At 36.4% G+C, this 25,664-nt stretch overlaps 1 protein-coding gene across 3 annotated transcripts in view; it reads left to right on the top strand.

Moving 5' to 3' along the window:
- The window catches only part of siz (Brefeldin-resistant Arf-GEF family protein schizo), a 373,423-nt gene that overhangs the window by 204,241 nt on the left and 143,518 nt on the right, over nucleotides 1-25,664 (top strand). Inside the window, exon 1 of one of the 3 annotated variants that reach the window (XM_089100402.1) lies at nucleotides 4,022-4,602. The exons of the other annotated variants lie outside the window; for them this stretch is intronic. Coding sequence (XP_088956528.1) covers nucleotides 4,499-4,602 — 104 coding nt within the window. The 5' untranslated portion in view covers nucleotides 4,022-4,498. Of the gene's footprint in view, nucleotides 1-4,021; nucleotides 4,603-25,664 lie in introns of those variants that run through there. 3 annotated transcript variants of the gene reach the window in all.

Here is a 25,664-nt window from a genome sequence, read left to right as displayed (position 1 = left end):
GATTTGCTCCTTAGAAAGTTGTTACTCAAAAAAAAAATTATTTTCAGTTTAATTTTTTTTAATGTTTGAATTGCTTCAAACAGTGTTCTTTTTCTGTCATATTCCATTTTAACTTCCAACTATAAATTTATTCTACATAACAAAGGCTGTAAAGCTGAAGTCGGTAATCCTAAGCAGTTATTTTTAGATAGAATTTTGATTGAATTTTGAGTTATTTTTGAGATAGTTTTTTCGAACAAATTTTCTTTCTTGTTAAATCATGTTTAATCTGTTGTTTTTTGTTTTGTTTTTAACTGTGGCTGCCTTAGGTTTTCTGTGTCGTTTTCATAGTGTCGTTCCATTAGCAACTTTTGGAGAGACAAGTAACTTCGCCAATAAGCTCTCGGTTCTCCTGTGATAAATATTAAAACAGTAAAAAGAACGAAAAGATTTGAACCATGACATTTTTTTCAAGTAGAATCTCTTTTTGGCTGTGGTACTTGGCCTATTTACCGAACTTATTTTGCTTCATAGGATTATAATAAATCTTATTTAGGCAGCTTTTTTTGACTTTTATTCTTCTCTCAATTTGAATTTACTTAAAATTTCTAAGCAATTTCTCAGACTACACTGCCTTTCCATCTACAATTAAGACGTCAATGTAGTAATCAACAGGTTAATTTTCATAATTGGACAAGGAAAAACAGTAATATAAAATAATATTAAAAGTCGAAATATTTCGGGTTCAACATATGAAAGCCTTTACAGGGGCAGATCTAGAGAAAAATCTTGGGGGGAGGCCCAGTGCGACAAGAATGCCTATGAGCAAAAGCTTGGGGGGGGGGCAATGTGACAAACTTGCCAATAATTAACCAAATTGACAAGTTTATTCTAAAAAAAAGAGTAAAAAAAGAGAAAAACAAGGAATGAGGGGGCCAGAAAAATCATGGGGGGCAGGGTCATCCTGGCTCCCTCCTGCATCTGCCACTGAGATTTTTTCAACGAAAAAAAGACAGAAAGAAAAAAAAGAGTAGCTTGAGCAAAACATGTAAAGAAAAGCCCTAACAAATGCTGTATAATAAAAAGAAAAACGAAAGAAACCTTATTGGAAAACTTTACCATACTGGACATTGTTTCCATGTGAACTTCCTTTTTTTCGTTTTTATTTTTACTGTATAGTGTTTGTTATGTTTTTATTTATATGTTTTGTTTAAGCTGTTCTTTTTTCTTTCTTTTCTTTGACCTTTTTTCGTTGATTCCGGATGTTGAAACCAAAATATTCGGACTTTTGTTACTATTTTTGTATTAAAAAGTGTTTTATTTGTCACTGTCTCATTAAGAAAATTTATCCGTCATTTATATATTTTCGTTTTAATTATTTAAGATTCTTCCGGGTATATACTACGGATGACCTAGCCAAGTGGATGGTGCGCTGGATTTGGGATCCTTCGTCCGAAGGGCGAGGACTCGATTCTTGGTGTGACCACTTATTTGGTTTGGGATGTGGGTCAGTGGCGTGACTCCTTAAGCTCAGCCAGAGTCGACCCAGCTCGAAATGGGTATCTGGAAAAAAACTAGGGAAGGTAAACAGGAAGGGTGTGCGAAAGCACATGATGGCTGGCCCCCATCCCCCCTCGCACTTCCTGTCTGAAGGGCCTTGGGACTTAGGTCAGCACCGTCAGTTCGGACTTTAAGAAGTCTAGTGCCGTAATCTGTACCTTTTTTATGTTATGAAGGTATGTAACCGCGGTACGTACGAAGGGGTATGTAAAGATGACATGGCACGAAACACAAAATTTACAGGTGAAACCAGGTTTGGTTTTTTTTCGTTTTTTTTTATACAGAGTTCTTTGTAAAAGGAGGATTTTTTTAGTTAGAACCTGCTTTAGCTGCGGCGGTGGAATGTAAATATAAGTTTTCTGCAGTGGCGTAATTTTGTCAACATGCTGGGGTGGGGGGGAGTTGAAGCTAACTTTCCCAAATTAAGTGAAAATGACAGTGGAAAATGAAAAACGAGCCATGTTGTATCATAAGGGCAAAGATATACTAAAGAAAACCAACCCGTTTCTGTGGGTGCTTGAATTATGCAGGCTTATCTTAGTTTTGGCAAGATTTTTGAAGAGATTAAATTTCATCTGGGGGGGGGGACTGGAGTCCGGGAGGGGCTTTTTCCCCTCTGCGCCATAACAAATTACGCCCCTGGTTTTCTGAACAAATTAACACAACGGCTTTTGGATTGCTGCAGCAGAAGTGCATGTAAACCACAGAGGCTACACCTATATAATCATTATTATTGGTATTTCTAAGAAATAGATGGAATAATTTATATTATTCAATTAACTTAATTAAAAGTATCAATATTAAATATAATATATACAATATAGGCTAATATAATAATATCTAGTATACAATAGATAATTTAATATATGAAACATAATAATGTTATGATTAAGCATATAATAACTTATCTTATATAGAGTTACTATGGAGATTTACTTAGATTCCTTTGTTTGTTCATTATCTCAAATGTCATATATTTATTTCCACAGCAACATATGTTTGGTGCTCAGCAACAGATGGTTCTCATTGTTTTAAAATAAATATCTATTTTTTATCTCTTTTTAGTGTACTTTTAAGCTTGCAAAGGTGATAAAAGTAATATTATTTGCCATAGGATAAATCGAGTTATTAGAGGAAAATTGCCAAAGACGATTTAAAGTTTTTTTGAAGGGGACGGACTAGGGCCGGACATATTCGCAGGGACATTTTTGGGTATCAGATTCGGAAGAGCATCTTTATCGAAGCAAGTGGTAAAAGACCCATTATTTGGAAATTACAAAGAAGCCAGAAATCCTTATATAAAATTATGGTGGAAATCGGACGGCGTAGTGTCATGTAGGCAAAATATTGTGCTTTGTTTTACGATGCTCAACATACAGTTTGAGTTCTATACTTGAACTGAATTACTTATAAAGTTTTAAATGCCAATCTTTTAAAAACCTCAAATGCCAGTAGAAATCAGCCAATAATTGATAAAAACGTACTTATTTATTTCTGGTTTAATACCCTTTTTTGATTGCTTAAGGCTAACCCCTGAACGATCTATTCACGATCCCGAGTAGGAGGCGTAGCATATCTATGTTTATAAGGTTGGGTGAGAGGGTCAGGCCTTAAGCACTTATTTGGCAAAATTACAGGTAATTAGGAATGAAGTCAGATTCCTGTGAGATTAGGTCCTTGTTTCACCCCTCTTTGTCTACTAGGCTAGTACAATGACTTAGTGAATGGCTTAAGGGTGAAAAACCTCCGGAACTTTTTAAGGATATTCACTTTATAAATTATATTCTTCCGTAATATTTATTGTTTTAAGCAGAAAAACATCCATAGGGCTTGGATTTAGAAATATTCAAGCTTCGGGAGAGGGGGTAGAGATTAGTCGAAACGGTAATTGAATTGTACCACGATCGGAATACAAAAATGAAGGAAAACCTATGAGATTTCAGGATACCCAGGCCCCTTAGCCTCCGCCCTGCGTACTTGTCTGACAAGGCTATTCTTCTTATACATTTCGCTCTTGTGGATAGCTAGAAACAGTAGGAGAGAGAAACAGAGGGACTACTTGTAACAAATCTTGTGGCTCAAAAGCTTTTTATTTTTCGCCAGCTAAAACCTTCGCCCAGAAGAGCCAATCCGGTGAATTTAAAGTTTCGTTCTTTTTACTTGCTTATGGCTTAAAATTTTACACAGAAGAGCCAATTAGGTTGCAAAATCATAGGGTCTTTTTGTCTCTCCCGAAATTTTGGTTCCTTAAAAAAACGTGATTGGCCGTCAAAAATACATTACAGACGTAAGCCAATGAAATTAAAGCACAGTTTTTACTACGGAATTACAGGAGAGTAATCTTTGAAACCTGACTATGCAAAAATAAATAAAAATGTGATTGGATTATGAAAAGACGTCACAGGTATAAATTAATAAAATTAAGGTACACTTTTTAACACAGAATAATATGAAAGTAATCTCTCTTATTCTCTTCGGTTGTAGTTGCTGAAGCAACAAATTAAATTGAGTCGTGCTCCTTTCATAACAGGTGACTGATGGATTAACGAAAAACGGAGTGCTGAGTGAAAAAGTTTTTTTCCTTTAATTTATTGTTTACATTCTTTTTTTATGCACGGGGCTTTCAGAAGGACAAGCTAAGATTATATTGAATAGAGTAACACCAGTGTTGCAAGAGCAATAAATTAAATTTGAGAATACAAAACATCGCTTTGCCTTCACTATAAGCTCAAAATAATTTGTGAAAGTGAAACTGGACTTGATGCTTCATTTGATGCGGAAATTAATTTCCTGTTGTACTATCCTAACACTAAATAAACAACACCACGTGTTAGTTACCTTATGACATTTGAGTAAGTCAGCTAATTCTTACATTCAATCTACATATCAGCAAACCTTGACAGAAATTGGTGAATTAGCAAAAAAATAGTGAGTTTTGTCCTGTTATTCAGTTGTTAAAATGGTTGGCCCGGTGAAGTCAAAGCTATTGAACGCAAGCTATGTGGATTATATGATACCCAGGGCGAACATCAGAAGAACTCAAAGTGCTAGAGTTTTGTGCAGGTATGTTTTCTAATAATTCCAAAAACTATTAATAATTCAAATTCTTAAATCAATAAATTTTTTGTTAAATTAGTTTATTGTTTTATTTATTTTTTATTATTTATTTATCCACCCAGAGTCGGAATAGTGTCAAAAGTATTGTAATGAAAACTACTACTACGCACAGTGTCGTATCCAGGGTTATTTTTCGGAGGGGAGGGGAGCTGCAAAAGGATTTTTTCTCCGGGTGGGGGGGGGTACAAAAAAAACTTTTAAAACTGCATCACAAATTTGTTCATATTAGTTTTTGTTATGATTTACGAGTCGGACAAACATTTTGCGGGGTTCAAACCCCCCTTCCTCTTTATACGTCCTTGACAGCGCCATTAATCTATAGCCAAAAAAACCCAGATAGGAGAATTACAAACCCTCATCTTGAACAATAAAGGAAACCACTTGTTTGTATTATTATTTGTCTCTTTTTTCCCGTCACCGCTAGTGGGGCATAAATGATAAACTCAATACCAAGGCTTGTTCTTAGTAGCAGGTCAATATCTCTGCGCAGGCGCAGAGGTGTTGTGCATGCCCAAGGTACTAGGGCTTTTTGCACGCAGGTTTTCTAATAATTATTAGTTCTGTTAAAATTTAGTAGAACTCAGAACAGATTGAGGTTGGAAAAGACTGTTCGCAGCTGTGTTGTCCTTGGGTGGCAACAGATTGAGGTTGGAAAAGAGTGTTTGCAGCTGTGTTGTCCTCAGGTGGCTTGGTATTGCAATTAATTGTCTGTAGTACTAGTATTTATTAACATTAATTATTTACTAATATTATCAATTAAATTTACTTAAATACTGCTAAAATATAAAATAATTTAAACAAATAGTTGAAACTGATAATTAAGATAATATTAACATTAAAGGTAATATTATTATTAACTTACTAATATCAATTAGCAATAATATTTATTAATATTAAGTAACATTAAGAATATTTTCATGCGATTATAAGGTGCTTTTTGCTATTTTGGAAATTAGTTGAGCTATGCGAATGAAGCTTTCAGCAACGTTTTCCATTGCTTAAAAATGGTTTATTAACGAAAAAAAGATAAAGGCTGGTCAAAAATTAACCGGGGGCTAGAATAATGTACACCTAGCAGATACTTAAAATGGTGAAATATTCTAACCACGGGCATGCATAACACCTCATTGCCAAATGGAACTATGCTTTGGAAAGGGCCTTTGAAGTATCTAGCTCCGCCCCTTACTCCCTTAAAGGGCACTAACTTTTATTGAACTTAGACAAACCTATAAAAGTGAAACTTTAAAAAATAAATCTACGACACGCTATAGACTCAATGAAAGTCGTCAAGTCTCATAACTATGCTAAACACTGATTTATAGGGCTTAAAAGAATTTCCAAATATGCACCATATATTTTCTCTGAATTTTAAGTATCTGGTAGGTGTATATTTTTCTAGCCCCTGGTTAATTTTTGACCAGCCTTTATCTTTTTTTTCGTTAATGTTTGATCGGAAAAGCTAGAAAAACGGGTTGAGTTTTGACTAAAAGATGACGAAGAAGACAAAAAACTATAATAATTTTCTAATTTTTGGTAAAAACATGACACATTTTTTAAGTATATTTGTTCCAATATTGCTGGAAAAACTTCTAATTTTTATGTATATTCAATAATTACTGAAATGTGTCACTTTAAATTTTAGCCACCTATACTTTGGAAGCTTCAAACTAGGCTGCTTAAAATTCCATGGCATTAGTAAACCATTTAGCTAGGCTTTTTACTTAGAATTGTGTCTCTTGAACTTCCGTTTAATGGAATGAAGAGAAAGGTTTTCAGGGATAATCTCTCTCGGGAGAGTATTCCAAATGGAGGTCCAGCACGCAGCACCTTACAAAGCTGTTCTTCAAGTATTCAGTGCAGGGTGTCTTCTCTTGTAAGAAATCCACTCATACCGTTTTTTCCCGCTTTGGCTTGGTTAAACACACTAAAGGTAGGTATAGTTCGTCGGGAAACGGGTGGTAGATGTTCTTGTAGAAAATAGCCATAGACACCACATCAAACCTCTCCCTGTGTGGTTGTAAAGGTATGTTAAAACCCACCTTGAGGCCCTAATTTGGATCTTCGGAGTGGAACCAGTAGGGTTTTAGGAGCCTTTGCAAAATGTGGGCATCCATATTTATCCTAATGCATGACTTGTACAGAAGGATACTAAACCTGGATGATGACAGGTTCTTGAAACTGTGAATCGCTCCTAGCTTTTCCGCGTAGAAGATTCGGCCCCGATCGGGATGTGCGCCCCAAGAGGGTTCTGAAGAGTAATGAATTCCCAAAAAACAAAATTTTCAACTCTCTTGATAGCTTAATCTTTGAAGATCAAGTTCGTTTGTTGCCCATAGACCTTAGATCAGGTGAGGTAGTAGCTCCGTAGTCTTAGATGCATTGAATTCTACCATTCAGGCATCATACCTCTTTTATATCATCAGGAGATCCTAAAATAGGGGCAGGGAAATGTGTACAAGGCCATCATGTTTATGGACAGATGCATGGACAATGGTATCATCTGTAAGATGACATAGAGGACGAGTGATTTTGTCCCCTGTGTCGCTGATAAACACCAGAAAAGGCTTAGGTCCCAGGATACTACTCATTCCTTACTAAACACTTACTGGAAATATACCCGTCGAGGCCTACACAGAGAATTCTATTCCTTAAACAACTCCACAGAACCTCAAGCAGACGATCAGAAGTTCCATGCGCCCAGAGTTTGTTTTAACAGGTCCTTTTACCAAAGTCTATAGAAAGCTTTTGTGGTATCAAAAAACAGCAGTCCTGCTACTAGCTATTGGAGGTATGTCTTTATGGGGAGGGGATATCTGAAACCTAAAAAAATGTGGCGTTGGGTCCATAGCATTTTCCTGATGATGACACAATTCAGCCTTAAATTCAAGGTCATAACCAGAGCAGCGGAGGGGGGCGATTGGGGGGGCTTGCCAAACCCCCCCCCCCCCCCACCCCCCACCCCCCCAAAAAAAATGTTTGACTGACTCGTAAAAGCGTAACATAAATGGATATAAAACATTTTTATGCGTTTTTTTAGTTTTTTTTTGTAAACCCCTCCCCCGCAATTTTTTTTTAGTATAACCCCCTCCGAAAAAAAAAATCCTGGGTACGGAATTGCTTAAATTTGATTTATTTCAGACAGTAACTTTCGATATATAGGTTCTTGAAATTAAACAACTTAAATTCGACACCTTACTTTTAGTTATAATTATGTCAGACCTGGTAAATAATTGTAAGACAAATTCGCATGGAAAGACCATAGTAAGATTAACTTGATACATAGATCAGTTAATGAAACAGAGCCCAAAAAAGTTCACTCATCCCCGAAAAAAGAACATATAGCATCTCTCAACACCCCCTTCCCGCTTGTTCTCGCACATCAGTGGCGGATCCAGGGAGGCGAGTGGGGCGCCCCCCTAACTTAGTCTAAAGTAGTGTAATTTACTTAGTTAACGCAAGTTTTTCGGATCAACCTATTTTGCGCCCCTCCCCTAAAAAAAGTCCTGGATCCGCCCCTGTCGCACATACACACTTTTTTACCTCGTTCGACTTAAGGTCATTCAAAGACTAATAGATGGTCCTTAATGATTAAATGTTACATCATTTAAGATCGTCAAGACTACACTACGCCCGTTATAAATCAAAACCATACTAGTCAAATATTTAATAAATGTTGCTTGATTTTCACATCCTTTTTAAAGGATTACTGAGCTTTCTGAGAAAAATCTAAGCTAGAACTGCAATACAGACATCCAAATTAAGCCATATTAAGTTGGCCTAGGTGTAGGACTGTCATAAATATAGACTTGTTATACTTTGTTAGAATAAGAGACATGCAAGGATTGTCAATCTGCGTGATTGGGTATAAAATGGGTCCCTGTGGCCGTCCCCCCTCCAATACCGACTTCTCTTCTATCTCGCATTTTGTGCGTATGCACAAGTTATACGTACCTCTTTCAGCTTACAATCATTCGGTATTATTTTTAGAACGATCCTTGACAATCAAATGTTAACCATTATGTTAATTGTTCTTTAATATTAATTGTTATTTTTGATATTTGAAATCATCGTATGACTGTTCTAAATGAAAACATACTAAGCACATATTCCACGATTGGCGCTCAATTTGTGCCATAGCTAGTTGAGAAGGATTTCTAAGCTTGTTACTTCCTAAACAGTGGTGTCAAAGAGGGATATCTGCCTCTAAGATTTTTCGCCACCTAGATTTCGAAAATGCTTTATTTTTGCTATTTTTATTGAAAAAGCCAAAGAAACAACAAAATTGTCCTATCTTTGATTTTAAAAAGCATCACCCTCCCTAAGTTTCCGAATATCGACGTCTCTGTTTTCTTAAAATAATATTAAAATATTGACACCCAAAATCAAAATGCGTAAAGAACATATTCCAAAAATAGGGTATGGCCACACCTTTCTGATATCTGAGTTGTGCCAGCATTTTCCATCGGGGAGCTAAAATTCGGGCCTTTGGGTCCGTATTCATGCTTGTAATTGCTAACTTGACTTACTTGACTTATATCCCATCCGCCCTTTGTGGCTGTATTGGGGCTTCTTCTCTTCGCACTAGTCGTTGAATATTGCAACGGTATTCAGTTCTATCTGGTGCAAGACGCAGGATTTGGGGGAGGTTCTGGCTATTGAAGTTGTCGTACTATCTCTTGCGTGGTCGGCCACGAGGTCGTGTGCCATGTACCTGTCCTTCAAACGTGATTTTGGGGAGTTGATTTGATCACATTCGTTGGATATGACAAGCCAGCGGAGCTACTGACTTCAAATTCGGTCCATGATAATGTATGAGCAGTGGAGGAGTTAACGGAGGTCTTCATTGGATACTCGGTCGATGTAGGTGATCCCTGCTATACGACGGAGACATTTTGTTTCAAACGCGGAGGTTCGCCTTTCGTCATCAGCTTTAATTGACCATGTCTCACTTGCATGCATAGCAATGGGGATTATGAGAGAGTTAAAGAGCCGGACCTTCAATGATTTTAATAGTCATTTACTTTTCCAAATTGATGATAGGCTGTTGAAGCTGCTGTTTGCAAGGCCCAGTCTACACCTAATCGATTTTGAGCAACCGTTGTTAGAGGTTAAAAGACTGCCGAGGTAGACAAAATATTCTGCATTTTCAATTTGCTCTCCTTTTATGGGTAGCTGTATGGCTCTGGGTGCAGAGTCTCTGAATACTCGCTTGACTTTCGTTTTTGTTGTGTTAACAACCATCCCAAGGGCTTCGGTTGCTGACACTATCTCGTTTGTATCTGTTTGGAGGAGATGTTCATGGCTGTTAATTTTCACAATGTCGTCTGCGTATGCTAATTTATCGACAATTTTTCCTCCAATTGATGCACCGTCTGTGGTCTTAGCAAGTGATAAAGCTGCATTTAGAAACAGATTAAACAGATGAGGGGACAGGAGGCAACCCTGAAGAACACCTGCTGACATCTGGAACTCTTCTGTCAATCCCTCAGGCGTCTGAACCTGGCTACAGAATTTCAAATATATAGCTTTAATCAACGTTACCATGTTTTTGGGGATTCTATGATGCAGAAGTATGTGCCAAAGACCGTTGCGCCATATTAAACCGAAGGCCTGTTTAAAGCTAATAAAAAGTAAGAGCAGTTCTTTCGCATTTCTATATTTTTCTCCATCAGTTGCCGGGTGGAAAATATATGATCTATAGTAGATCAATCTCTTCGGAAGCCGGCCTGATATTCCGCTAAAGTGGGGTCTGTCAGGGATTTTAGTCGGTCAAGTAGAATTTTTGCGAGGATCTTTGCGGGTTGGCTTCTCATGCTAATTGGTCTGTAGTTATTACAGTTGCCTTTTTCACTCTTTTTGTAAAGGGGGACAATCATGGCTTTCGCCCAAGATCTGGGGAAGTGGCCTGTTTCCCAAATGCCTACTGCGACTTTATGATAGATGTGTACCAGTTCTTCTGGGTCCGACTTAATTAGCTCTGACTGTATGCCATCTGGACCACGAGCTTTATTTGTTTTCAGGGATTGTATAGCAGCAACCTCTTCTCCTTCTCCTACCTCTCCTACTTCTTCAACCTCTTCTCCTAATGGTGGTGGACTTGGATCTACTGGGTGCTCCAGTAGATGAAATGACAGTAGGATAGATATGTCAGGGGTTATTGTGGGGTTCAGTTTCTGGCAAAAGCGTTCCTTCCAGCGTTCCCGCCTTTCCTCAGAATCTGTAATTAGTTGTCCATGTTTATCTAACAGGGTTGTTGCTGCCGCGGGTTACTTTTTCGACAATTCCCGTACTTTTTTGTACATGTATTGGTTGTCATTTTTTTGAAGGCGTCTTCGCATTCATGGCACTTGTCGTTGACGTATTGGCGCACAGCCTGCCGTATTTTTTTCTCTACTAGACGTTTTAACCTCTTGTATTCATCCTGGCTTTGTCGGTCTTCTTTGTTGGCGTGAATACGTTTTTCAGAACAGATATAATGATTTCGGGTGGGATCCATGGTTTATCAGAGCGGGACTGTAATTACTAACCTAAGGTTGATATTCAAACAGTTCGTGGTAACGAACTGTAAGTAAGGAGCGACCCGGCTCAATAGCAACCGAAACTCTAAAACCGGAAGTTTGATACCAATATATACATCAAAAGAATTAGACTTTTATGCTTATTTCAAATATATAAGTTTCATTAAGTTTAGTTTTGCCGATCAAAAGTTACGCGCTTGAGAAAATTTGCTTTATTTAAAAAAACAGGAAGAAACACCCCCTAAAAGTCATAGAACCTTAATGAAAATCACACCATCAGATTCAGCTTATCAGAGAACCCTACTATAGATGTTTGAAGCTTTTATCTGCAAAAATGTGGAATTTTGTATTTTTTGCCTGAACAAGATCAAGGATGCGTATTTATTTGTTTTTGTTTTGTTTTTTTCCCAGGGGTGATCGTATCGAATCAGTGGTCCTAGAATATCGCGCGAGGGCTCATTCGAACGGAAACTAGAAGTTCTAGTGCCCTTTTTAAGTGACCAAAAATAATGGAGGGCAACTAGGCCCCCTCCGCGCTCATTTTTTCCCAAAGTCTTCCGATCAAAATTTTGAGATTGGATGATCTCCAAATTTTGCTTTTCAGCATGGTCGAAAAATACAATAACTATGTCTTTGAGGATGACTTAATCCCCCACAGTCCCCGGGGGAAGGTCTGCAAGTTGTGAATTTGCCCAATGTTTACATATAGTATTGGTCATTGGGAAGTATACAGAAGTTTTCAACGGGGATTTTTTTTTGGTAGTTGGGGGTGGGGTGGGGTCGGGTGTTACGTGGGAAGATCTTTCCTTGGAGGAAGTTTCCATGGGGGAAGGGACATTGCTATGAAGGGAAAGCAGGATTTCCCAGCATTATTTAAAAAAAAAACGATCAGAAATTAAACAATAAAAAAAAACTATTTTTTCACGTAAGGAGCAACATCAAAATTTAAAACGAAGCGAAATTAAAATATATATGACTTGGCTTACCCCTTGGTAAATGCTTCACTCTATGTGCTATTGTTTTTTTTGTACTTTCACCAGCGATATTTATTCTAATAACGGTCTGTGATTGAGTGATCATTCTTAAAGAGTTTGAAAACAATTTGAACTTAGCTTAAAGAGCAACGTATTGACAAAGGGGGCGAACCCCTAATATACGTAATAAAAATATACGAATGTAGAAGTTCGCTACGTAAGTTAATTCGCAAGGTACGTAAGAACAAAATTTCGAGAAAGCCATTCAGTCAAAAAAAAGGAAAATTAATATGCAAATTTCGTTTTAATTATTCATGTACGGTGAGCCAAAATATAATCTGAATTAACTCAAAGACGTTCAGAAATTAAATAAAAAAAACGAGTTTTTTTAACTGAAAGTAAGGAGAGACATTAAAACTTAAAACGAACAGGAATTATTCCGTATATGAAAGGGGCTGCCCCCTCCTCAACCCCTCGCTCTTTACGCTAAAGTTTGACTCTATCTCACAACTTCGTTTTTAAAAAGAATAAAAAACTTTAGCGTAAAGAACGAGGGGCTGAGGAGGGGGCAGCCCCTTTCATAACGGAATAATTTCTGTTCGTTTTAATGTCGCTCCTTACTTTCAGTTAAAAAAGCTTGTTTTTTATTTAATACTATATAAAAGTCCTTTATCAAAGCACATTCAGTAAAGATTTCAGAAACAGTATTTGATTTCCCCCAAATACGGTATTTAAGGATTTTTGAGCTGATTGATTCTTTATTCTCATTGCGTTATGGTTTTGTAAAGCTAAAGTGAATAGAGCTGACCTTTTTTTTTAAATCCAGTTTTCTTAAAGTGTTGTTTGTTCTCTTACCAATATTGTTAAAGTCAATGTCAGGCAGAGCATGTGGAAATTCAACTTGAGTTAAAAGTGCAAGTTAAACATATGCGAAGGTCAGCTGTTTCAGGATTATTGGAACAATCTCACGAAGTCTTTTGTTAGTTGAATTTACAATGTGTAGTTCAAGATTGTTATTTTTTCCCACTAATTCTAACAAATGAAGAGATATACAATTTTCTTTGGGATGTCTTGACAATAATTATTCAAATTAGCAAGGAGAGAGAAAATGAAATCTGAGGGGGTGCTGACTTCCCGCCACCTTGTGCACATCTTGGAATACTACATGTGCCGCACAGTTTCGCCACGCTCGGTACAGTTAGACCACGCTTGGCACAGTCGCATGAACCAAGGCCGTACCCAAGATTTTTTTTCGGATGGGATTTTACTCAATTTTTTTTTTTTGGGGGGGGGGGTACACAAAAAAAAACTAAAAGAACACATACAAAAAATTTTTATGTCCATTTTTGGTATGTTTTTACGAGTCAGAAAAACATTTCGGGGGGGGGGGGGCTCAAACCCCCTGATCACCCACCTCCCCCTGGATACGGCCTTGGCCAAAATGCTTGGCACACTCCTCAAAACGCTTGGCACAGTTTCGCCAACCTTGGCCCGCCTAGCAGTCTTATTGTTTGAATAGGTTAAGTGGAAACTTACACATTAAAGTGTCTTAAATACATCGAGAATTCAGTTTTTGTTGAAGAAATTCCGATATGCAGTTGTGTATTATCTTGATAGTACCGGGTGCAAAAAAAAGAAGGAACATTGGTGAAAAAATTCAGCAGAAAATAGGCTAAAAACATTTCACCAAAGAGCTCATAAAGGTGTAGCTTTCTTTTGAAGTTGTCGTTATCTTTGGGAATCAACAGATTATTAATGTGTGATTTCTTACGGACAAAAAAGAGCTGTCAACTTTAATTTATTAATTGTGCTTTTTTATTGTCCTGATTCAACATGGCAACATTGGCGAAAATGTTATACTGCCTCAATAATCCTTATAATCTTAAAACAACCAAACTAAAATCTTAAAAAACTACAGGTTTCAACTGTAAATAGACCTAAAACAGGTCCAGAAAAATTTTTATTTGAAGTCCTTGGCACTTATTGGAACTCGAATACCTTATAACCTCCCTTAGTTAAATAATCAACAAACGAATAAATCCTTGGATTACACACTTTTCTTATATATTTCTTGCTTTGAAAAATTGGTGAATATGAATTTCATATTCTCTCGAAGGGATTGTCCTTTACTAATCCCAAAAGGGCGTAGAATGCTTAATATCTTAAATGAACATGTATATTAAAAATGTATTTCTAATATTATTTTTCAAACGATCCACGAAGCGATTAATAGCTAGAGGGTAATTCAGATTTACAGTAAGCCTTCAGTAGGCTTAAATTGTATAGTATGTTGCTAATGATGACAAAGTTCACCCTTAAAGTAGAGTCGAATGGGGCTCGCTCTCCACCACTTGGTGTAACCGCAGAACGTCATGTGTGCTTCACAGTTCCGCCACACTCGATACAGTTGCCGCCACGCGCCAGTTGGTGTATGTGATTTCTGTAAGTGGGTGCCCCGTCGAGTAGACCAAGACTAGACAGTATCTTTCGAGATTCATGCTCTCGAACTAGAATGGAACATTCTACCTTTAGTCATGATTATGTGTGAACAATTGCAAGACCAACTGGCTTGAAAAGACCATAGTAATACCAATTTGATATATAAATAAATTAAGGAAGCAAAGAGGATGTTGACCTTTGGACAAATTGAATTAATCCATTCAGCCATAAACGGACAGCATGCAGAGTAATTACTGAATCTCAGCAGCTGTTAGTATAGTTTTTGCTCAACTTCCAAACTTTGATGGCGAGGGCAAGCGACCCTAGACTTCATCTGCTCCATAGAAACCATGGTCGACCGAGAAAATTATTCCATTCCAAGTACTCTCTGTACACTGCGGAGACTCATTGTGCTTAGGCTCAGAAAAGATCCCAAAGATTCTTCCAAAACGGAGCAGTGCTACTAGCTGGCATTCACACAGTTAATCAAACTGTACTTCCTCTCTGAATCCTCAAAGATAAGGAACGAGCCTATGTCTTTCAAACAGTTCGTGGTAACGAACTGTAAGTAAGGAGCGACCCGGCTCAATGGTAACCGAAACTCTAAAAAACGGAATTTTGGTACCAATAGATACATAAAAGAAGAGGATTTTAATTCTGATTTCAAATATATAAGTTTCATCAAGTTAAATCTTACCCATCAAAAGTTACGCGCCTGAGAAAATTTGGCTGATTTTCGAAAAAAGGGGGAAAGACCCCTAAAAGTTATAGAACCTTTATGAAATTCACATCATCATATTAAGCGTATCAGAGAACCCTACTGTAGAGGTTTCAAGCTCCTATCTAATGTGGAATTTTGCATTTTTTGCCAGAAGAAAGATCACGGGTGCGTGTTTATTTGTTTGTTTTTTTTTCCAGGGGTAATCGTATTGACCCAGTGGTCCTAGAATATCGTAGTAGGGCTCATTGGAACGGAAATTAAAAGTTCTAGTGCCCTTTTTAAGTGACAAAAAAAATGGAGGGCAACTAGGCCCCCTCCCACGCTCATATTTTTCTCAAAATCACCCAATTAAAATTTTGAGATTGGCATTTTGTTCAGCATAGTCGAAAATTTAATAAATATGTCTTTTACGATGACTTAATCCCCCATAGTTCCCAGGGGAAGGGCTGCAAGTTATGAACTTTGCCCCTTGCTTACATATTGTATTGGTTATTGGGAAGTATACAGACATTTTCAGGACGAATTTTTTTCTGGTGGGGGGGGCTGGAGGAGCGGGCTACTCGCGAGAATCTTTCCGTGGAGGATGTTTCTTTGGGGTAAGGGACATTTCTATGAAGGGGGCGCCGTATTTCCAAGCATTATTTAAAAACGATCAGAAATTAAATTTAAAAAAACAAGTTTTTTCAACTGGAAGTAAGAAGCAACATTAGAACTTAAAATGAACAGAAATTATTAAGTATATGAGGAGGTTCTCCCCCAAGTCAATACCTCGCTCTTTACGCTACAGTTTTTTTTTAGTGCTTTCACATGAGCTATCTATTCTAATTAAACGGCCTTTGTGATTCAGGGGTTTGTGAATTAAATTTTTTTTTAACTTTTAACGTAAAGAGCGTGGTATTGACTAAGTGGAGAACCTCATCATATACGTAATAAAAAAAACAATAAAAAAAAAACAAGCGATACGGTTCAATAGTAATCGAAACTTTTAAAAACGGAACTTTGATGTCAATAAATGCATACAAAGAATGGGATTATAATGCTGATTCTATTCTAAATATATGAATTTTATTAAGTTTAGTATTACTCATCAAAGGCTACGAGCCTGAGAAAATTTACCTGATTTTTAAAGAGGGGGGAAACATCCCCTAAAAGGGAAAGAATTTTATTGAAAATCACACCGTCAGATTCAGCGGATCAGAAAACCCTATAACATAGGTTTCAAGCTCATATCTGCAAAAATCTGCAACTTTGTATTTTTTGCCAGAAGAAAAATATACGAATATAGAAGTTCGTTATGTAAGTTAATTTGTAAATTACGTCAGAACCAAATTTAGAGACAGCCATTTAGCAAAAGAAAAGTAAAATTTTTATGCAAAGTTTTTTTACTTATTCAATGACGGCGAGCCAAAATAAAAGCTGCATTAACTAAAAAACGATCAGAAATTAAATAAAAAAACAAGTTTTTTAAACTGAAAGTAAGGAGCAACATTAAAACTTAAAACGAACAGAATTTATTCCGTATATGAAAGGGGCTGTGCCCTCCTCAACGCCTCGCTCTTTACGCTAAAGTTTGACTCTGTCTCACAACTTTATTTTTTAAAACAATAAAAAAATTTAGTGTAAAGAGCGATGCGTTGAGGAGGGGACAGTCCCTTTTATATACGGAATAATATCTGTTTGTTTTAAGTTTTAATGTTGCTCCTTACTTTCAGTTTAAAAAACTTGTTTTTTTATTTAATACTCCCAAACCAGATGGCGATCCAATACAACATAGCCTCTTTTAAACGTGTAAACCTCTTGCATCGATGAAGCCTTCAAGAGCGTTTGCAATGCTGCATTTTACAATTATTTTGAATCAATACGGTACCAAGGAATAGGCAGCATCAAGGCCGTACCCAGAATTTTTTTAGAGGGGTTTTTACTCAAAGATTTTTTTTGGGAGGGGGGGGGGAGGTTTACACAAAAACAACATAAAAAACGAATACAAAATTTGTTTATGTCTATTTTTATTACGTTTTTACGAGTCAAAAAGCATTTCAGGAGGGGTTCAGACCCCCTAACACCACCTCTGGGTACGGCCTTGGGCAGTATGGATTCTAACGGAACGCTACGGCTAAACTGCATCATGGCTCCGGCCAGGGATTTGAAGTGGACTACCGTTAATCGAAATTCCAAAGTCTTTTGCTGTAGTGGGCATAAAAGCAGGCTCAATTTTTAATGGTTTTGGTTTTGGGACAATGATTTACATTTAGTGTTGAATTTGCTCTATTTTGGACATGATGTTTGGACTATTGGTTTGGATTTACTGTTTTGTCCTAGGTGATTGGATGGATAAGCAAGGTCTAGACCTTTTTGAAGTATTCATTTATCTCAGTTACTAAATTAGTAAGACAGTTTTTTTTTTTTTTTTTTTTTTTTTTTTTTTTTTTTTTTTGACCAAGTAATTACCTGTAATGCACTATATGAAATAAAAGGTCGATTATACAGTGTGGTTGCGAGTTTCTAAGATAATCGATCTGGTGGAGACTGGGGTTTCCAAGGTAGTATGTTGTGTCCCATCTTTCTCTGATTATATCAGTGGTACGAGTGATAATCTAGCGAGCCCTTTACAGCCGCGACAAGGCCTGCAGAAACAAAATTTTACAATAATTCAAACTCAAAACGACCAGAAATTGCTATTAAAGAATAAATGAAACCCAAACAGACATAAATTAAAATAAATGATTACATGAAACATAAAGATAACAGATACTGATATAGATGAATAAAAAATCTTAAAAAGAGTGAAATTTAAATTGAAAATGCAAGTTAAACTTGAAACAAACAAAAATTACAAAAAAAAACAAGGGGTTTGGCCACTGCCCCCTTTCCCACCCCCTAACTGTAAAAGTTCTATGACTTGTAAGGCCTTTGGAGACAAGACTAAAGCGTTACCTCTGAAACTGGATTTTTGGATATGTTTAAGTTTCTTTTTCAATGCATGACGGCTTATGATTAGTGAGCATTTTTTCTGAATTATAAACCAATGGACATGGGAGGCGTAATATTCAAAGCTCTTTGGGTCTATTCTTGTTGTGATATGAAATCGCTCTAGTTGCACCGTCACACCCAAAAAATCCCAGTGCAATAGCCAGATTACATTAGCTTGGATATGAAATTAGCCTAATTTCATATTCTTTTTTTCCCACGCTCGAAATAAGCATGAGTTTTAAAAGAGATTTTCGAATTCCAATTTTGGGACGAAAAAAAACTTCAGAAAGGAGAATTGAAGTCGTATGATCAGTGGTATATAGTGAAGAGCGGCTTGTAACAAAGAGTTTTTTGGGGGGTTTCCAAGGAACCACATTAATACTTCAGAAAATAATGTAAATGCTTCTAAACAAACCTCCAAAATAACTTATAATTGTTTAATATTTTATTTTATTAATATTAATTATTAATATATTATCAATATATAATTAATAAATTACTCAATTTATTAATAATTAGTCAAAAATAATAAAATTTATTGATAATTAATTTATTAATAATAAATTTATTAACAAATTAATAAATTTGTTAATATTAATATTTATGTTGGTTGACTGTTTGGTTAGCCTATACTGTTTTGTTCTAGGTGATTGGATAGGTGAGTGTTTGTTTTAATTCCTAAAGTAGGAAAACATTTTTTTTTCTTATCGAATAAAAAAAAATTTAACACATTCCTACATATTATATTAATACATATTATATTAAACATTGAACACATTATATTAAAGATCTTTTAACAGATTATATTAATCCAAAATAACCAATAACTACCAAGATGACTTCTATACTAAATAGATTAAATTTGTATAGATCCTTTTTTATTTTAATAAAATAAATGTGTCCAGGAGAAGCGCCTGCACAAGGTTTTTGTTTTGGATGGGGCCCAGTTAGTGGTTATCGACCGTTGGGGGTCGGCAGCTCCTCTCGTTTCTACTTTTTAATTTTTAGTGCTGCTCTTTACTTTCTTGTGAAATAAACTTGTTTTTCCTGTCTTTTTTTTATTTCTTATACAAAAAAAAAACAGTTTTTCAGTATTTAGAGATGCGGTCACCCTTCTGAAACCCTCTTTTGAAATTGAAGTAGTCTTTTTATCTTCGGCGTAATGATTATTATCTTTAAGAACTTACTTAGTTAAATTCGACAATACCTTTCACCTGAGAAAATTCAAATATTAACAATCCATTGATTCCCAAAGACAAATGCACCTTCAACTGTAAACTACACCTTCTTAAACTGTTTTGGGCCAGGTTCACATTTTCACTGTCCTTGTTACTTTAATGGCTGTCAATTACTTTCATTTTTTTTCCTAAGAAGGAACAGAAGCCAGAAGGTACTTCTGGACTGGCACCAACGGTGAAAGGAGACCATTGGGCCCATCCCTCCTTTGTATTTTTTGATTTCTCTAAATTTTCTTATTTTTTCGCCGCCTAGTTTTGTTTGTATACCCCTTGAACTTTTCATCCCTCCAAGAAATAAATCCCTATGTACGTGCCATAAGCGTTTACATAAGTGCTCTTACGAAGTATTCCTCCAAGAGTTCTGTTCAAATAAAAAGCATTCTACCTCTGAATATTTGAGTGACCATGTTCCCAATTGTTTAGACTGTGTCCTCTCTAAGTATTTTTAATTCTGGTATTTAAACAAAGGTACCTAGAGAGATACAACTCAAAATCTTTTCTACTTCATTTAAGAGATAAAGGAACTATAAAGAAACGAAACACAAAGGGTTTTCGTTTTCAGTTAATGGATAAAAGAAATGTTAGATAATATAAAAGTTAAAACAAAAACATGCTTCATTCAAGATTAGCTGCTGTATAAAGCGGTTTTAACACTACGTCCGTAATTTTCTATTCTAAGTGGTTAACTTACGCTACAAAGTATAACCTTTTACGGTACTTATCTGTTATAGCGATCCCACTCAAGTTCTTCATGCATTGACACACTGAGAAACCAGTTTCTTCCGCTAGTTTCTTTCAGCTTAGCGTGAGACAATACAATGACAAGGTACAGAATAGATGGGAAATATATAATTTGGGCTATGTATTTGCACATTAGGGGGTGGGGGTAAAATATTTAGATAGTTTGAAGTTACAAAACAATTTTTAGTTCATAATATGCAGAATAATTGTAACTAACACATTTTGTATGCAGACCCACTATACTTTACCCCCATCTCCCTACCACTAGAGTGCAAATATATAGCTCATATTTGTTTCTGAAGTATTATATTTTTATCATATTTGGTATATGTCATTACGATTAACCTAACTTCACTTCTTGAGTGGGGTCGCTATAACAAATAAGTCCCTCGTTCATACTTAAACAAGTCTGTTCACACTGAGCTAATCTAAAAATCCATAAAACTATCATAATCTTCGTCTAAAATCATCATAAGCAAACTTAAAAAAAAAATAATCAAAAATGTGGAACAGAGATGGAGGTCTAGGCTATAACAAATAGTGAAAGACTTTCTAGGAATGTCTTTCATTTCGTTTTCAAAATTGAGCAATTGATAATCCAAAAACTTCGTTTCTGGCACTATGTTAACTTTCCCACAACGTAACATAAACTTAGGTAACGCAAGGTTTTATGTACAGCTAGAGTGTGCTTGGCAGTGCCTACGTTACAGACAAAATTTACCCCGTAAGACTACGTAACGTAACGTTATGTCTTAAATTAAGTTGGCATTCAGTAGTGGCGCGCCACTCCACAGGCTTATGGGGGGGCGCATTTTCAAAATTTAGGGAATTTTGTGTTTTTTCAGTATTTTCAATGAAGGTACTAAAAAAGTCATTTTTCAATAAAATACAGAGAAAAGGGTATATTTCAAAATTCAGGGTGGGGGAAAATATTGAAGGCTATCATTCCTCCTACATAATTGAGCAACTGAGGTCAAACTTCCTACGGCGTAATGTGAAAAAAACATATAACAGTTTAACCGAGTTTGCTGCATGTCCTCTCTTACAGTCTAACTACTCCTAGGAGTAGTTGCTCTTCGACCTTGGCATTTCCAAACCTTTTTCTAGTTTGGGCTAAAATTACACCACCAGCCTGTTTCGTACCTGTATGATTTGGGGGGGGGATAAGAAAAAATCATTTTATGTCTCTTTATCCATGAAGAAACCAAAATGCGTAATTTATGCAATACATATTTTTCCTGTTTTTATATTTTCTTTTTTTTTCACTATTTTTAGCAGAGGTTTGATCTGACTAATGTCGAAGCATTCACAGTAAGAAATTTTGTAATATTTTTTTAGATTGAAAAAGAACGAAAAGTTCAATAAAAATTACTTGATTGAAAGAAATAACTGGGGTTTTACAAAAAGAAAATATACAGAAAAACTGGAGCAATGGTTTGTGTTTAGGCATGTTTCATGCCTAAAGGCCTTAGGTCCTTAGGTCCATGATTTTATACCTAATCACGGAACACGAACTTAAAATTGCGGAACATTGACCTAGATCATGAAATATAAGCGTTAAAGCAGTGGCATCTAAGTAAACCTAACTCAAAGCACCATGGAACATGGGATAATTAAAGTCAATGTTCTGTTGTTCCGCTTTTCGTACGACACGAAAAATTCACAGACCACAGAGTGAAACAACGTTCTTTTCTCTGGATTTAGCTAAATGCGTAAAAACCATGTTTCATACGATTTCTTCAAATAAGATTGTATTGACATATGGGAAGGTGGGGGGGGGGTAGTTAGAAAATGACTTATAAGGCAGACACTAGGACAATTAAGAAGAGCTAAAACGGCAACGTTTAACGTAAAACCACTAATTGCAATAAAGTTTTGAACTAAAAGGTTTTCGTTCTTTTTACTGGGTTAAATTTTCACACAGGTCAACCAATCAGATGAAATGTAACCTTTCAAACTTGTTATTGGCTTAAAATGATACATGGGAGGTTTTAAAACCAATCATTTTTTTTAAAAGGTGGTATCCTCCACCCGAAACAAGGAACACAGTTATTGACTTTCGAACTTACGCTACTGATGCAAGCCAATGAAAATAAAGCACAATTTTCACCATGGAATTATAGGAAAGCAATTTCTTATCCTCTCTGGTAAGACTTTACATGTTTGGAATCTATAGAGAAAAATACACTTTTTCTTAATTTTCTTAAACAAAGGCTGGTTGGATTTTCTCTAAATGCTTCAATGAGAGGTTTTGATGTAACTGTTGAAGTCAAAGAACCATATATAAAATAACGAAATAAAGTACAAGATAATATATGGCTTGTAGATTACCTCCTGAAGACGTTAATTTGACATCCAGAACAGGTATGTATAACTCTTTTCATTTGGCACCAGCGTTAACGTTAAAATTGAAGTATCATAAAAAAGATGATAACCAATGTCTCTTTTTGGCTGAGTCAAGGCCTTTTAAGTAGGGGGGGGGGGGGTCCGGGGAAAGCTGCCTTTGGTGCCTTGACGGGGGGGGGGGGTATTGCGGCAAAGATTTTATATCAAGCTATTGTGCTACTACTCAATCGCAAGTTACAAAAAATGAGAGGGCGGGGTTAATTTTCCCCCGAGTACTATCTATGCTAGGAACGACTATTCTAATTGAATTAACAAATTGTAATGAAACAAGCTTCTATATCTGTTGATATGGGTTGCTACTTCATTTTATTTTACCGACTATAGTTAGATAATTTTGTATAGTATAGCGACAATGAATAAAAAACACGGAATTATTGCATAAAAATCCCTAGGCTTGTACCATAAAATTCATGTGTTGTAAATTTTCTTGGTGATAGGAGTTCAGAATGAAGTTGACTAAACTCAAAGTTCCAGCCTCATTAATTATCATACTGCTATCGTTTTTATTTGTTTGTTTGGGTTTTTAATATGATATACAATATATTTTTCTTTTCAAAGGCAAATAAACTAAAATCGTAAATTCTTCCTTTCTCTCTCTCCCTCTTTCTCTCTCCAGGGGTGTCAATTCGCCAAAATGTAGAGGGTGGAAGGGTTTATTCAATTATTTTACTGATAATACAAAAAAGATGTTTTTTCTAGCTCTGGTTGGGGGGGGACAAAGTAGTTGCTGTTCCGACTTTTTCAATGAAGATACAAAACAGTATTTTGCAAAATCTAGCCGGCAACTGTCCCCGCCTGCCAAACCAATTGGTATCCATATCTCTCTCTAAACATTTGCAACATTTTTACTTAATTATATTTTAAAAATAAAATCTTCATAACGATATAAAGATTTAAGAAAAGTATTCGTCCCTAACAGTTTGTTTCCAAAAGGACCACTATAGTTTATTATTTCGAAAATAAAATAGGCTGAAATCATCACAGAACTTGCAAATATTCTGCTTTATAGACTTTTTACAGTGCAACGCTGTAGCGTTGCCTATAGTAAAGGCCATACGGCTCCAATGTTTTATCAAATTTTTTTCCAGAGGCACTTCATACGGAAGGGGTCGTCGTAGAAACTTCAAAGGGGGCTCATTCGATTGGAAATAAAGAGTTCTAGTGCCCTTTTTAATAGTCGAAAACGATTGGAGGGCAGACCCCCCACGCCCATCATTTCCCCAAACACATCCAATCAAAATTTTGAGATAGCCATTTTGTTCAGCGTAGTTGATTTCCATATGGAAAATATGTTTTTGAGGTGGACACTCCCCAACAGCCCTCAGGGCAAGCGTTTTAAGTTATGCCCTGGGGGCATATACGGTTTTTATAAAAGGCGTTGTCTTAGAAACTTCAAAAAAGGCTCATTCGATTGGAAATTCAAAGGGCCAGTGCCCTCTTTAATAGTCGAAAGTGATTGGAGGGCAACTAGCCCCCCCCCCCACGCCCATCGTTTCCCCAAACACATCCAATCAAAGTTTTGAGATAGCCATTTTGTTCAGCGTAGTTGATTTCCAGATAGAAAATATGTTTTTGAGGAGGACACTCCCCCCGAACCCTTAGGGCAAGGATTTTAAGTTATGCCCTGGGGGCATATAAGGTTTTTATAGAAGACGTTACCGTAGAAACTTCAAAAAGGGCTCATTCGATTGGAAATACAAAGGGCTAGTGCCCTTTTTAATAATTGAAAGTGATTGGAGGGAAACTAACCCCCCTCTCACGCCCACCTTTTCCCCAAATACATCCAATCAAAATTCTAAGATACCCATTTTAGTAAACCTAATTTTAAGTTCTGGAAATTAGGTCCTTGAGGATGACAACTCCCCCACAGCCCTCAGGGCAAATGTTTTAAGTTATACCCTAGGGGCATATAAGGTTTTGTATAGAAAACATTGTCGTATAAACTTCAGAGAGGGCTCATTTGATTGGAAATTGAAAGTTCTAGTTCACTTTTTAAGCGTCAAAAGATATTGGAGGGTTACCAGCTTCCCCACCCCCTAAACCCTTTTTTCCCAAATGCATCCAATAAAAATTTTAAAATAGCTATTTTGTTAAAAATAGTTCAATGATCATATAACAAAAATTCCGGTGTCGACACAACCCACCAGGGCCCGGGGGCAGGCGTTGTAAGTTATGCCCTGGGGGTATATATGGGTCTTATGGAAGGGATGCTCATATTAACTTCAAAGAGATATCATTTGATTGGAAATTGAAAGTTCTAGTTCACTTTTTAAGAGTAAAACGAGATTGGAGGGCACCTAGCCCCCCCCCCACCCTCCTCGCCCTTCTTTCCTCAAATCCATCCGATAAGAACTTTGAAATAGCTTTTTTTTAAATAGTTCAAAGACCATATAACGAAAACTCCGGGGTCAACACAGCCCCCAGAGCACGAGGGCAGGTGTTGTAAGTTATGTCCTTGGGGAATATATGGTTTTATTGAAGGGATGCTCGTAAAAAATTCATAGATGGCTCATTTGATTGGAAATTGAAAGTTCTAGTTAAGTTTTTCCGATTCAAAAGACATTGAAGGGCAACTAGCCCCCCACGCCCCTTTTCCCCAAATGCATCCATAAAAATTTTGAGATAGATATTAAGTTAAAAATTTCTCAAAAGTCAGATAACAAAAGCTCAGGTGTCGTCACAACCCCCCAGGGCCCGGGGACAGGCGTTGTAAGTTATGCCCTGGGGCATATATTGTTCGTATGAAAGGGATGCTCGTATAAACTTCAGAGAGGGACCTTTTATGTTCGTTTTAAGTTTCATTTGTACTTCAATAGGAAAATATTTTTTCGTCTTAAGCTTGATTTTCATATTCAATCTAAGCAAGATCTATTTATTCATTTATATCATTACTTGTTGTACATTTTTGCTGTGATTGTTCATTTAATTTCTGTTAATTTTGGGTTTCATTTAATCTGTAACATTAATTCATGGTCGTTTTGTTTTTTTATTTTAAAATGTA

This window comes from Artemia sp. Qi Xiang Cuo, chromosome 14 (assembly GCF_049724085.1).
Source record: "Artemia sp. Qi Xiang Cuo chromosome 14, ASM4972408v1, whole genome shotgun sequence".
NCBI lineage: Eukaryota > Metazoa > Arthropoda > Branchiopoda > Anostraca > Artemiidae > Artemia > Artemia sp. Qi Xiang Cuo.
Note: the sequence above shows the minus strand (reverse complement) of the source record. Positions and strands in the feature narration are given on the sequence as shown.